At 42.5% G+C, this 14,946-nt stretch overlaps 2 protein-coding genes across 4 annotated transcripts in view; one reads left to right on the top strand and one right to left on the bottom strand.

The window, feature by feature from the left end:
* Nucleotides 1–14,946, top strand: part of tbc1d8 (TBC1 domain family member 8) — an 89,810-nt gene that overhangs the window by 57,688 nt on the left and 17,176 nt on the right. The window lies entirely within an intron of this gene.
* On the bottom strand, nt 138–13,769 carry nek5 (NIMA related kinase 5). Of its 3 annotated transcripts, none has more exons than XM_081720646.1 (22): nt 13,563–13,769; nt 13,303–13,453; nt 12,746–12,842; nt 11,596–11,693; nt 11,394–11,477; nt 10,385–10,455; nt 10,021–10,107; nt 8,658–8,712; nt 8,034–8,234; nt 7,551–7,629; nt 7,046–7,164; nt 6,131–6,369; nt 5,718–5,796; nt 5,377–5,475; nt 5,092–5,172; nt 4,856–4,930; nt 4,644–4,730; nt 3,097–3,204; nt 2,399–2,651; nt 1,984–2,106; nt 1,167–1,308; nt 138–1,085 (listed from the first exon to the last, which is right to left on the bottom strand). In XM_081720646.1, the coding sequence occupies exons 2-22, from the start codon at nt 13,420–13,422 to the stop codon at nt 818–820; spliced, it is 2,565 nt and encodes an 854-aa protein (XP_081576772.1). In that variant the 5' UTR covers nt 13,423–13,453; nt 13,563–13,769; the 3' UTR covers nt 138–817. The 3 variants fall into 3 exon arrangements, with proteins under 3 accessions (XP_081576772.1, XP_081576773.1, XP_026888753.3); XM_081720647.1 differs by having other exon boundaries at nt 269–1,085; nt 5,362–5,475; nt 8,121–8,234; XM_027032952.3 differs by having other exon boundaries at nt 270–1,085; nt 5,362–5,475.

Raw genomic sequence — 14,946 nt, 5'->3', positions numbered from 1 at the left:
ACTATTTAATGCAGAGTATTCCATAGCATTTTTTTAATCTTGAATTGAAAAGGATATGAACTGGTTTAAATACCCATAATTCTGGTCTTATTGAGCTAGACATTCCCTAAAGCTAAACTAAACGAAACAGCTTTAATTTCCACCAAGCCAACTCTGTTTAATTCTGCTTAAAAGCTGTGTTTTGAGTGTATGTGGAAACCTGTGTGACACCATGTGATCTACAGAATATTGCACTTGTATAATGCCTTCAAATTCTGTGTAATACACTGAACTCTCATATCACAGTATTATGGAGTTTAATTTTAATGCACTATGAATGACTAATGAATACAACCCTCTACAGTCCCTACTCTCTTACAGAGACATTAAATCTTTATTATCTGAAAACCAACCAATACGATCTGCAGATACAATATATTAGTATAATAGGAGCAATCGAATTTAGTCCTCTACTTCAAAAGTTACATATAATTAACCACTGAAGCAAACAGTTCCACTCAACTGGATTCTCTTATCCAGTATATAGATTTTTATCGAGTATCAATCTCCAAGTACAATAACTGAGTTGGGTTTTAGCAGTCATCATGGGTTTGGGTGAAAATGTCCTCCAGTACCTCTGGTGTATTTCCAGGAAAAATACCCTCATGCACTTCTGATACTGGTATGTAGGTGGCATGTTTGTGTCATTTTATTCCCTTGTGTAAAATACCCTGTTATCATTCTGGTCCCTTGTGTTAATCAGTGTAAATATTCTAGTTTGTGCACTCTTTTCATGCGTTTGCAGCAGTAAATTTGAGCATTACTACTCATGGTATTGTTATTCTGTTGTCTCCATGTTATGGATCTCCTCTGTATCCAGGGGCCCCACTGCTGCTTCCTGCCCAGCCTGGGGCTCTGATGCCTGGGTGAGGCCCTGTGCCAGGGCCCCTTGTATAAAGGTAGCTGTGCTGCCCTTCTCTTCTGGATTTATGCTGGGTACCCCATCTGCAGTGCTTTGCCCCTCCTCATCCTCGTCCATAATGAAGAGGTTCCTCATGGAATCTGCCACTTCCTCTCTCAGTTCATCCTCCGACTCTTCAAAGTTCCTGGAGGGGAAAAGGGGAGAAGGAAAGAGGAATCTACTTAACAGCACTTCTCTTCCCAGACAAAACGCTCCTCACACTTACGTGTCGTCCTCATCCGATCGGGGACCCAGGCGCTCCTCGTCCACCTCTACGTCAGAGTCTTCTTCATCTTTTTCATCAGTAGAGTCTATTTTTCCCTCTTTGGCCTCCTCTTTTGTCTCTTCATCTGATGACACTGCTGTTGCTGATGAGGAAGGGGTAGAGAGGACAGGTGAGTACGGGGAAAATGTGTAAAGGGCCAATGCGTGATCTACATACATTGCATAATGCCTTTAATTTTTGAGTTCAGCAGGCAGAAGCACATGTATTAGTTAATGACACAGTTAATAACACTCAAATTAAATTAAGCTGCTTCCTGTTTGGAGTGTTTCTTGTCATTCACTGTAAATGCTACAAGGCCTATTCAACATTACTAGTGTTGCACAACACTATTTTGCTATTGCCTATTTCAATAGCAAAATAGGAAAATGTACAGTGGTCAGACACAGCTTGCCTTGCTTAGCCATCAACACTGGCCAGTACAGGCAAACCTGATTGGCCAGAGACACCAGGCAGAGACAAAACTGTACTTTTGATAAGGGCAATCCAAGCAGAATTAAAATTCTGCATTCTACCACAGATTTTAAGAGTGTGGTAAAAAAAGATTTATACATTTTGGGGACGTGGGATAAGCTGACTGTGCATGCAGAAAGGGTGGTGAGGTCTTCTCAATTAACAGCCAGTGAAGTAAAGCATCAATGAAATGATCCTTCTGTGTTTTCTGTCTTTGTTCAGTTTACCTTTAAACTCATTTCATTACAGACTTTGTCGGTTTTTTCATATCTCTGTTCATCACATGAACTATTCTTGCCAGTGTTACCAAGTGTAGAGCAGGTGAGGTGTGCCATAGCCAGATCATTAAGGAGAGTATCAGGGGGGAGGTTCCTCCATTGTCTCCGCCCCTCTGGACTTTGCTCCCTTCCTTCCTGCTGAGCAGTGCCACCTGCAGAAAAACAAAATACCATCAATAAACCGCAGGCCCTCATGTCATGAATCTCTGTCTTACGTGCCATGTAAGTGTTAAACAAAAACATTATAAGTGCCGGAGTTAACAGGCCTAGCCCAGTTAAAAAGAAAGACTCGTACATTTCAGCCCACTTTCAGAATGCAAGAATTTTTAGCACATTTCTCCCCCTTGGAGAGAATTAAGTATTTGGCTAATTTATTTTCTATGTGTGAATAGGTTGATACAGACTTTATTTAGTGTGGATGTGTGTTTTCAGTGTGCTACACACCCACTAGAGATGAATATGTGGTTGGGCAGACGGATGAGACCTCCATTTTGGCCAGAATGTTCAGGAGCGTGTGAGGAGTCTCTGGGCTCCACACTCCTCTTTTCAGACCCTCTCTCTCCTCTCTTTCTTCTCTTATTCCCTCATTTCCTGCTTCCTGAATGCTCTCCTCAGGCTGGCTCTCCTTTGCAGGACAGTTCCAGATTCTTAGTTCATGTCCCCCATCAAATCGAAGAGTTTGATTTAGTAGGTCCTCCTGACACAAATGTACGCACACACAAAGATGTCACGACACTCAGATACACACACACACACACACACCCACACACACACACACACAAACATCCACAGGCACACACAGATATGCACACATATGCACATAGATACTCGCTCATATATATGCACATTCATACTATAGTAATGCAAAGTAAATTTTATATATATATATATATATATATATATATATATATTGTTTGTTTCAGTGCTGAAATAAAAACTCCCATTTGCACTACATTCTCTTATATAAAATAATGTCTAGATGAGTATTCACAATCTCTCCACAATGTAATATATTCCATAGAGTTTATGCTTTCCTGTCATAGTGGAAATCAATGTTATTAAAAAGAGTAATCACTCTGAGCCAGACTGACAGAATGCAGTAGTTTCCATTCCCTGCATCTACCTGAGTAGCACTAGTTTACCTCTTCGTCTTTGGCTTCAGCTGTTTTCTGCTGTGCTTTCTGCTGAGCTTTCTCTCTGTCCCTCCATGCCCCATCATCCTGCCACTGGATCTCAAACTTTACTCCTTTCTGCATGAAAGAAAGGCAGCCGGCAGTGGTGGCATGTCGGTTCCCGTGTCTACACCTGGAGGAGTGTGTGCTGGTGGGGGGTATCTGGAGGAGTGTGTGCTGGTGGGGGGTACCTGGAGGAGTGTGTGCTGGTGGGGGGTATCTGGAGGAGTGTGTGCTGGTGACGTGAGTATCTGGAGGAGTGTGTGCTGGTGGGGGGTATCTGGAGGAGTGTGTGCTGGTGGGGGGTATCTGGAGGAGTGTGTGCTGGTGGGGGGTATCTGGAGGAGTGTGTGCTGGTGGGGGGTATCTGGAGGAGTGTGTGCTGGTGGGGGGTATCTGGAGGAGTGTGTACTGGTGGGGGGTATCTGGAGGAGTGTGTGCTGGTGGGGGGTATCTGGAGGAGTGTATGCTGGTGATGGGGGTATCTGGAGGAGTGTGTGCTGGTGGGGGGTATCTGGAGGAGTGTGTGCTGGTGGGGGGTATCTGGAGGAGTGTGTGCTGGTGGGGGGTCTCTGGAGGAGTGTGTGCTGGTGGGGGGTATCTGGAGGAGTGTGTGCTGGTGATGGGGGTATCTGGAGGAGTGTGTGCTGGTGGGGGGTATCTGGAGGAGTGTGTGCTGGTGGGGGGTATCTGGAGGAGTGTGTGCTGGTGGGGGGTATCTGGAGGAGTGTGTGCTGGTGGGGGGTATCTGGAGGAGTGTGTGCTGGTGGGGGGGTATCTGGAGGAGTGTGTGCTAGTGACGTGAGTATCTGGAGGAGTGTGTGCTGGTGATGGGGGGTATCTGGAGGAGTGTATGCTGGTGATGGGGGTATCTGGAGGAGTGTGTGCTGGTGGGGGGGTATCTGGAGGAGTGTGTGCTGGTGGGGGGTATCTGGAGGAGTGTGTGCTGGTGGGGGGGTATCTGGAGGAGTGTGTGCTAGTGGGGGGGTATCTGGAGGAGTGTGTGCTAGTGACGTGAGTATCTGGAGGAGTGTGTGCTGGTGGGGGGTATCTGGAGGAGTGTGTGCTAGTGACGTGAGTATCTGGAGGAGTGTGTGCTGGTGGGGGGTATCTGGAGGAGTGTGTGCTGGTGATGGGGGGTATCTGGAGGAGTGTATGCTGGTGATGGGGGTATCTGGAGGAGTGTGTGCTGGTGGGGGGGTATCTGGAGGAGTGTGTGCTGGTGATGGGGGGTATCTGGAGGAGTGTATGCTGGTGATGGGGGTATCTGGAGGAGTGTGTGCTAGTGACGGGAGTATCTGGAGGAGTGTGTGCTGGTGGGGGGGTATCTGGAGGAGTGTGTGCTAGTGACGTGAGTATCTGGAGGAGTGTATGCTGGTGATGGGGGTATCTGGAGGAGTGTGTGCTGGTGATGGGGGTATCTGGAGGAGTGTGTGCTGGTGATGGGGGTATCTGGAGGTGTGTGTGCGGGTGATGGAGGTATCTGGAGGAGTGTATGCTGGTGATGCTAGGGGTACCTGGTCTTGGTGCTTTTTCTGTAGCTCTCTCTTCTCCCTCTGGTTCTGCACTAGGGCCTGCACCAGAGCTTCATTTCCATCTGTGAACTTCACAGGAAAGACAGCTTTAACCTGTTTGTGTGTGCATGTGTGTGTGCGTGTGTGTGTGTGTGGCTTCTGTGTGTGCATTTGTGTGTGTGTTTGTGCGTGTGCGTGTGCACACACATTTTTACCTTCTGCTCTTCCTTCAGTGCATGTGTGTGTTTCTCTTCATGCCAGTCCCCCAAGTATATGGGTGCTTGTTTTGCCTGGACAAGCAAAGAAGCACAGAGTGCAGGGCTGCAGTCAGGTTGTGGAGTCACTGGCAGTGATTAGTGTGGGCTTAACCATGATGGTTGGTGTGTGTTTAACAGTGATGGTAAACATGGAGTTAACTGGTAATTAGTGGTTAATGCGGTTAGTACATCACCTCAGCATCGCCTCTCAGTTTCAACACTTTGACTTCATCCTGATAACTCTGCCTGATTTGTTGCAATTGCCTCAGATACTCCTGCAACACACACACACGCACATTGTTTATTGGGAGGTTTTTTGTTTGTTTTTTTGACACATGTTTTTGTTTGACACATGCATCTCTTCCCAAGACAGTTCGATGTATATTGTTTTCCAAGCTTAGAAAGGTCTTCCAAGCTTATTTTAACGTTAGATAATAAGGATACTCTGGCCAGTTTGGAGAGACCTGTTTCCCCTGTACTTTGTCATGTGTCTGAGGTGGAGTGGCTCTCTCCTCACAGTGCTGTGGTTGACGAGGGCACCTGTACCTTTCACCATCGGCTGTGCTTGGCCTTACACCCTGTACACGAGGGATCAGTAAGGGCTTTAAGAATAAAGCAGAGGTCTCAGCTGTTCTCAGCTACACACACGTGTGTGTGTGTGTGTGTGTGTGTGTGTGTATGTATGTGTGTGTGTGTGTGTGTGTGTGTGTGTGTGTGTGTGTGTGTGTGTGTGTGAATGTATATGCATCTGTGAATCATTTCCTATATTTATATTGTACAATATATCTGCGTGTGTTCTTGTATATATGTGTGTTCTCACCAGCTGTTTTTCAGCTCTGATTTTGTACTGATTGGCTTCCTGTCTCCTCCGAAGGTATTCTTCCCGGGCTGCTGCCACACTGGTGACACACCAAGAAAAATTAGCATTCGGGAAGAAAAAAATGTCCTTCTCTTCTGACAGAACCTTCTCTTTCTCCATTCTGGCTGAGCCTGTCACCCTCATTAATCATCTCTGCCTTCATCTGTTCTCCCTCCTCACTCTCACCTGCACTCTGTCATCCCTTACACCCTCTGTTTGTTTGTCTGTTTTTCCATCTAGATTCTCTTATTCTTCTCCTGTGCCTCCTTATATTTATGTACAACTCTCTCAGTAAACTGCTGCAAAATATTCATACGCACCCACATACGCAGTGGCACTACACACACACACACCCTGACATGACATGCACTCACAGCTGGTACGGTCCCAGAGCTTTAGGCCTGTCCTTGTAGCAATCAGCTGGCTCCTGCACTGCAAGAGGCAGAGGAAGAGGAGGGTGACGAAGATTTGGCAGGCACTGAATTTGATCGAGTTGAGCATAATACTGCCCATACTGCTGCAGCTGAGCGTTTTGTTTGGGTGCTGAGTGGCTGGGGCCTTTTCCCAGGTGCGCTCTTCCCCCACAGACTTCTGCTGCATGGCCTCGCACAGACTGAAAAACAAAATTAGACAAAATGTAACGTTATGTTACAATAGAAGTGCTTTATAAGTCTTATATGATAGATGCTGGTATACTGAGATCGTCCAGATTGTTAAACTCAGCAGAACATACTTGCTTCTTAATGTTGCTAAACCCAATGACACAAAACAGCTGATTTTGAAATACCTTTTGTTCTAGCAGTCCCTGATGTCAGTAACTGATTTATCTTCATTTTCTGTGATTGCCCACCTCTGGTATTGATCATTTTATATTCCTCATGAACTAAATCAAAAGCAGTGGTCTCCAGGTGCAAATAGCATATCTTCAACTGTAGGTCTTTCATTAGCTCTCTAAAGATGCACAAATTAATGATGCGGAGGCATAGCTGGCCAAACAATTGTAAGTAAATAGCTGGCCAGTGATTTTGCATCCTAAAAATGGGACAGTTTGATATAAAAATGATTTTAATCCCTACATGTACATTTTCACTCCCAAATTAAAACTGACATTCTGCACATTGACCTCATGGTCATTCTTATTTCAATTCCAGTTTGATGCAGTGCAGAACAAAACAACAAAACAAAACAACAAAACAGAACAACAAAAACTGTTCTGCAGTCAAATTACGTACAGAATGCACTGTGTGTATGTATCACAGAGGGAATGTAGTGGAGCAATGGAGGCATACTTTACAGCGAGGACTGGGAGGTAGACATGCTGCACATCTCCACGCAGGTCTGGGGGAAGGCTTGCCCACTGGAGGCCCAAACTTCATTGCTGGACTAGGCCTCGGTCTGACTTTGGAAACTTTGAGAGAGAGAACTATTTACATTACATTTACATTACATTTACAGAGAAAGATCTAAATACTGTATACCATGCATCATAGAAATTGAATGCGCTGACTGCTCATTAATTACACTTTGTTAAGATGTACTTCTAAATATAGGACAATTTAACCCTATAATCTTGGCCACCAGATGGCACATTTGTATATTTGTAACATACGTATATCTTTAAATGTTTATGAATACTCTGCTCTTACTGCTATCGATGCAAACTGTCACTGCTGTTCTCACTTCCCACTGTGCTGTGTTTGAGGCTGTGTTGTGTACCTGTGATGTGTTTTGGGCTGTGTTGTGCAACTGTGATGTGTTTGGGGCTGTGTTGTGTACCTGTGCTGTGTTGTGTACCTGTGCTGTGTTTGGGGCCTGGCTGTACTACAGGTCTGTCTCTGTGTAGAACTGTGTGACTAAACTCCTCTTCCATCAACTGCAATACAATGAAATAAAGAGATAACATACATTCTCATAACGCATGCCATGTGAAACAAAAACTAGTGACTCCTTGAATTGTTTAACCTGTCTATATGTGTATCTGTGCTTGAGTTATGCTAAGAAATACACAAACAGGCCATGGGCTTCTATGTTTACAGTAATATGACATTAGCATTACATCAGGTTAAACTTACATGATAAACATATGAGACATATATGTGTTAATTATTTATTATTTTGTATGTGTTAATATACAAAACATATGTATGTGTTAATTATTTGTTATTCTTTTTAAATGAAACATTATTTGTTTTCTCTCTGTGTGTGTGTGTGTGTGTGTGTGTGTGTGTGTGTGTGTGTGTGTGTGTGTGTGTGTGTGTGTGTGTGTGTGTGTGTTACCTGAGGGTCCAGGTGCTTGCTGATATGTGTGTGCAGGAGTGAACGTTTGAGCAGTGAGTTCACGGAGGGCCGGTCACGGGGGCTGACCTTAAACAGCTGGGAGAGCAGCAGCCTGAGCTCAGCACTATAGAGCTGTGACACAGGAACATAGCGTCCCCTACAGATCCTCACTATGAGCTGCCTCAGACTGCTGCCTTCAAACTGTTAACACCATACAAAAACATACACATTAGTGTTCTCCAGCTGAACAGAACACTGGGACAGGAAAATCTCCAACATAAGCTTCATTTAGAGGCTTTAATTGACGTATTAATCATTTTAAGTCCTGTATGTTTGCAAACTCACCATAATCCATGTAGTTCCAACGCACAGAACAGTCTTTGAGAAATTAATCAAACCCATACACACTTGTGATGCACCCACCAACAAATCTTTTTATAGAAAATTAAATGAATTCATGTCTTCCAGCCCAATCCACTATGAACTATGCATGCTGTGATATATTTTATTTTTGCAATATGTGGAAGTGTGTGGAATTATTTGAGTTGGGGAGTTGGGTATGTGTATTTGTATGTGTATGGATTCTGTGTTAATAGGCTGGTGGTGGATTGTGCAGCCACTCACCGGATGTTTGAGTGTGCAGAGTTCATACAGAACACAACCCAGTGACCAGATATCCCTGCAAGAAAGATAAATCAACCCTGTCCTCAGAGCCATGAGAAGGTCCACATTTGTATTCCATCCCAGCTCCCAACACACATGAACAAAACCAACAAAGCTTCTCCAGTCCTGCAGCTCCCCTACTCTCCCCACTCTACTGCTCTACCACGATTCCCCTACTCACCCTACGATAGCTAACCCTCTCTCACCACAAAGCCATTCTCCTTAAACCCTGTAGAGAACTGAAGCTGAGGACAACTGAAGAAGTGAAACCTGGGCAAGGTTGCAGGCCCTGATGGAATTACTCCCAGGGTCCTGAAGGTGTGTGCCAACCAGCTGCGCGTGACCAGTTGCAGTCACATCACATGTATTAAAGGTCCAGCAGAGACTGGCTTGGCCCACATCAAACTTCAGATGAGCTCTTCTGGAACCCCTGCTGTTTGTTTTACCGGCCCCAGGTAAGAGTGTACAATTCATCAATCTGCTTACTGTAGAAGGCCCACCCACTCCATTTGCAACGTAGTATTGTCACAGTGAGAATCACATACTTTGATTTCCCAATTGCATTTGGACCTCCTTAAAAATGACATATTACATCTCAAGAGGCTATCCCTTCAATAAACTAAAATTCATTCAATAATTTCCAAACTCTCCTCCTAAGTGAGGGGTTTGTATTCTAGAACATCCCCTTTGTGTTTCCTCCTGTTTCTTAAAGCCTTCTAATTTCTCCATATGCTCTTTGTTAAACCTTGTTTATCATTCATGTTTATCATGTAACATAAAAACTGTAAATATGTCATTTTACAAGATGGATCTGTACATTCTGTACATTGTGTACATACATATTTAAATATCCATATATACATTGTACATTGTGTATATAAACATAATATACATATATTGTACATACACTGTAATATATTTTTGTATATATATAGAATATATATTTCGCTATGCACCCCTGTTTTCTTTTTCCTCAGTTTGGACAGAGCACTCAACCATTTCACTGCGAGTTATACTGTGTATGACTATGTATGTGACAAATTAACCAAACTTGAAACTCATGCACTAGCTTGTTGCTTTATCTATCTAAGTATGCATGCACTTACCTATCTATCCAATCCTCTGCAATTTGTTCAAAAGTTTAATTCTTATTCTGAATCTGCTAAAAGGGAATTTGTTAATTTATCAGTACAAAAATCAGCACACACACACACACACACACACACACACACACACACACACACACACAAACACGCACACATATTGATATCCAGTGACACTGCTGGGAGTGAGAATAGACAACGAGGTCCAGCTGTTTTCATACGTTTTGTTATTGTAGGGTCTGTTCTCACAAATCTCGGGAGAGAGGTAGTAGGGTGTCCCCACACATGTCCTCGCCAACTCCACAGTGCTGCCCAGTGACAGAGACGAAAAGAGGAAAGAAGAATGCCCGCCATTTACCTTTCAGTCCAGCATAATGCTGAAAGACACTTCCTGTGCTCCATGGCTGGGCATGGTACTCTACACTCACCCTCCCACTCCGCACTAACAAACAGCTGCAACTGACCTACAGTGTAGTTTTTTAAGTGTCCAAATTTATTTATTACATTTATATTATGATTTGTGGATTTGATCTTGAATACTTTTTGATCTTGAATACCATGTTTACCAGTATGGCACATACTCACTTGTTCAACATTCTTGCGATGCCAAAGTCACCCAGTTTCACTTTCAGGCCTCCGTAGGTGAGGAAGATGTTCTGCCATGTTACATAAAACCAAAGCAGTCAAAGCCAACAATAATCCACTAAAAATGCCCACATTAAATTAACCCAACATATAATTCCCAAATTACTGTAAATAACAATACCTATATTATAGTAAGTGATTATATTGTAATAATTGTTAGTTGGACTCAATAGTGTCCAATAGTTGGACTGGCATAGTGCACCTACAGATATAGAGACACTTTTGTGGACCATACAGGATAGCATTATGTTTTCAGGTAATCACAAATGTAGCTCATTAGGTGTGTCACTGAACCTCTGCCCTCTAGGGCTCAGCACTGGCCTGCTAGCCTTCAGACCTGTACAAATGCTCACCATTTGAAGTGTTCTTTCTGAACATTTGCTCTTTGTCTGGGCAATTTTAAGCTGCATAATGCTGTCTGGTGTCACCTGCTTCCCCAGTAAACCCACTTAACAAATGCATCCTGCTGTATATTACAATAAACAGTTAACAGAACTGAGTTTAAAAACAGTGTAGTCCCATAGTTCCCAACTGAGTTTAAAAACATTGTAATCCCAAAGTTCCAAACTGAATTTAAAAACAGTGTAGTCCCATAGTTCCCAACTGAGTTAAAAAAAATTCATGAGAGCCTTTAAACATGACATTGATGCAAGAGCTGAGAGCAATGTAGATAAAATTGTTCATCTTAGAGAGGGATACAAGAGGTGAACCTAAGATTCTTGTAAAGAGTGTTCAGCACATGCCACAAGACCATGGCAGAGGCATTAAGACTACTTGAAAAGTTTAGAAATGAGCTAAAGATTTCACAAGCTTTGATGGGCAAGGCATTGAAAGGGTCTGAACCAAAGTTTTTAAACTCAGTTCTCAGTGGGTTCTCACTGACAGTCTCTGCTATAGCTTAATGTCATGCTAAAGCAATATATCTATGTGAAATGTTAGAAGTGTTTACCTGGGCTTTGATGTCTCTGTGCAAAACCTTTCTGTCATGGATGTGTTTAAGCCCCAGACATATCTGAACAAACCAGTCTACTATCTGTACAGAATGGAAAGGACACATTAGTGTGTGTGTGTGTGTGTGTGTGTGTGTGTGTGTGTGTGTGTGTGTGTGTGTGTGTGTGTGTGTGTGTGTGTGTGTGTGTGTGTGTGTGTACCTGCTCTTCTTTGAATGGCTGTCCCCTTTGCATCGTGATTCTCTTCATGAGATCCCCACCATCACAAAACTCCATTACTATGTAAAGATTTGTTCCCTCTGACACACACACACACACACACACATAGAGAGAGAGAGAGAGAGAGAGAGAGAGAGAGAACTGTTCTTCCATTCTGTATTGTACTCTATTCTGTTCTAATGAGCTGTGTTAGTTATACATAACTGTCCAGTGCATTCTAGTCCAGAGTTAGCCATCCCTGTAATTCTTTTTCTCTGATGATCTGTACAAGCAACTTCTTCTTATTCTGATGCAAGCTCAACCCTGAAGGAGAATTCCTGCTTGTCTGTCCTTCAGACCAGCCTGACCATCATGGACCCTCCATCTGTACCTCATTTGCATATGCCCCTTATTCTTCTGATTGTGCCTTGATTGTGTCATGGAAACATTAATGAATAAGCCATCATCACATCTGTGAGCTCTCCTGCTAAACTATTTAGATGCTTCCTGATTCTGAATAGAACTACTAATTGGTTCTCACATAATAATCTAAGGACCTCTGCCAAATATTTGTTCATTTTTTCTTAAGTCTATTAAGCTACTCTTATAGATTTATATCAAGTTCAAGCAAAAGGCAACTTTATTCATTGCATTAGTTTGCCCTCTGGTCATAATGAGTAGAAGACTGGTTCCTTGAGCCTTGGTTCCTCTCCAGGTTTCTTTGTCTGCTCCTCAGGATGTTTTTGCTTACCACTGTTGTCTTGCTCATTAAGGGCATGGATCCAGATTCTTTGTACAAATAATTTCTCTAAACCTGCTGTGAATTTGAATTACTTAAGTTTAGCTGATTCTAACTGCCATTCTGGACCATGAACACAGCTATCACTTTGTAAGACAATCATCCTGAATGTTACAGATTCTCAAATGTAGTCTGGCATCATACCAGTGATGTGGAATTGATTGGTTTGGGAAAAAATGTATGTTCCAATGATTAGGCTAAGCATATTAACATATTAATATTAAAGGATTAACTTCTGTCTAATAATGTTTAAGATTACAAGCCACAGCATGGTGAAAAGCAGCAGGGTCCATGATAAAAGACAAGAAGGAAACAATACAGACTCTTAAACAACAGCATTGGCTGTGTACTAACCATGAAATGACCCAAAGAAAGCAACAATGTTTGGATGTTTCATTTTGGACAGCAGAGTCACTTCCTTTAAGGGTGCTTCTCTTTCCCAAGGGGCCACCTAGATGAAAGAGAAGGGGAGAGAGGGAAAGAGAGAGAGAGAGAGCTATACCAACTCCTGATTTAACCCCCCCCCCCCCCCCCCCCCAAAAAAACAACCATGTCTTCTTTCTCTTTTTTAAAAATCACTGGTTGAGGGTTGTGTATTTGCCATGTATTTTTAGAACCACTCTACAACTAGGAATTGTTCCTTTGTATCATGTAAAGTTGGTGTTTGATCAGTTATACACTTCACAGCCATTTTTTAAAATGCAACTTTTTAGTCCACTGTATATCATATGTTATATATGTTGGAAGCATAATTAGATACATGTTTCACTTCAGCACTGGGGTTACAAAACATGTTTCTGTGCAGGAACACTTTCCCCAGGAAACTTGCTCTGAGATCTTTAAGCAGTCAAAAAGGTGTCATCAGAGTGGTAACATCAAACATAGCTTCTGCGCTACTGCTCCGTTCTCACCCGACTCAGGCTGATTTGCTTCACGACGCAGTGGCGCTCAGACCCGTTCCTCTCTTTGGCCAGGAGCGCTTTCCCAAATGCGCCCTGTCCGATCTGGCGCACGACCTGGTAGCGGTCCATGGCACTGGGGGCACTGGGAGCACTGGGAGCGCTGCGGAAAGGCAGGCATGATTCAAAATTAGAGCTACACCATGCAGCGAACATATTCTAGAAAAAAGCATTCAGTGGCAACAAGCAAACGGTTTAAGATTTTGAAATACCTCTAGTCAGAACAGTTCTCAATATAAGTTTATAATCTTTAAAATTGTTGATCGAGGTATCACTGGAACCATCTGGACAGGGATGTCCATAACCATGGCAACGGGTAAACAGACTGTGGTCTTGATTGTTAAATTAAACTAAGAGAGTTGAGGCGATGCTGTATTGACATCTGTTTCCCCTCGAACTCTTGATCTATTTGCTTATTTGAATGTAAGAAATGTCAAAAGCACAATTTCTAAAAATTCGGAAAAGGGAAATGAGTTATGAATGCTTCTGGTTGGGTGAACTTCGTATGCGGAAGTTTACACAATGTCAAAAGGTACCATTCAAAGTAAAATACAAATAAAACAAAAACATTAAATGTAAAAAATTACATTTATTTATGTCCTTTATTTCTGTGCTTCTTCACGCATAAAACGACACTGGCCTCGCCACAGCAGTAACTAGACCACGAATTATTTTAGCATACATTATTCCAATAAAATTACGCCCCACCATTTACAATACATTTACAATAGCAGTATAAAAATGTGTATGTATATATATATGTGTATAATATGTGTGTGTATATATATATATCCTAAGAGGTTTCCAGGTGAGTAACTGCAGTGTACTGTAGTAAAATCCATTCACACCTGCCCTACATGAACTGTTTGATGCAGAAGTCATTTTTAGTTTGCTTTATGAGTAATGTTACATTAGGATTTGTTCATCAGTCATCAGGGTTCCTCTGCTATCTTAACGGTATTTTCACAAGCATGTCAATGTGATTTTACTTCGGACAATTGTAACAGACATCCAAATGATGTATTTACTTTTATGTTGGAGTTACACAGTCTTAAGCAATCCTCTGTTAATGGGTAATGAGTGATGGTAATAGTGTCAGAGGTCGCCCTAACATTTTTCAGACTCAAAATGTGGTTCAGGTTTCAGGGCTGTTGTATGGCAGCAACACCTCTCCCAGGTCCTAAAGCCCTTTAACTCAGTTTATTGTAAATTTGGAGATACAATGGCATGGTTGAATAAGATAGAATTAATGAGAACTATTGACTATTTAATAATGCATGCTTATTTTGGGGGCTAAAGAACATTTAAGAGTGGCTATAGCCCCCTAAAACAGGCAGAATGTTACCCATGTTTGATATTTCTTAGTTAAGTCAATGATCTTAAGTCATGCAACTCCAGGCCCTGTCAAGTGATGTAAGTTCACAAAATACAAGTTAGAGTGCGGATACAAATTCAAACAAGTCTACCAAGTCTCTCCTACTATGTCCATCTTATGAGGTAAGCATACTGTTTAAGAAGTTTGGTTAATTAAATCAATTGCTAGTGTTTTTCTTCTTTGCTTTTAAGTTCTGCCTTTCTGCTTAAATTTACTTACCA

The sequence above is a fragment of the Electrophorus electricus genome, chromosome 9, assembly GCF_041902795.1.
Source record: "Electrophorus electricus isolate QZ-2024a chromosome 9, ASM4190279v1, whole genome shotgun sequence".
Lineage (NCBI taxonomy): Eukaryota > Metazoa > Chordata > Actinopteri > Gymnotiformes > Gymnotidae > Electrophorus > Electrophorus electricus.
Note: the sequence above shows the minus strand (reverse complement) of the source record. Positions and strands in the feature narration are given on the sequence as shown.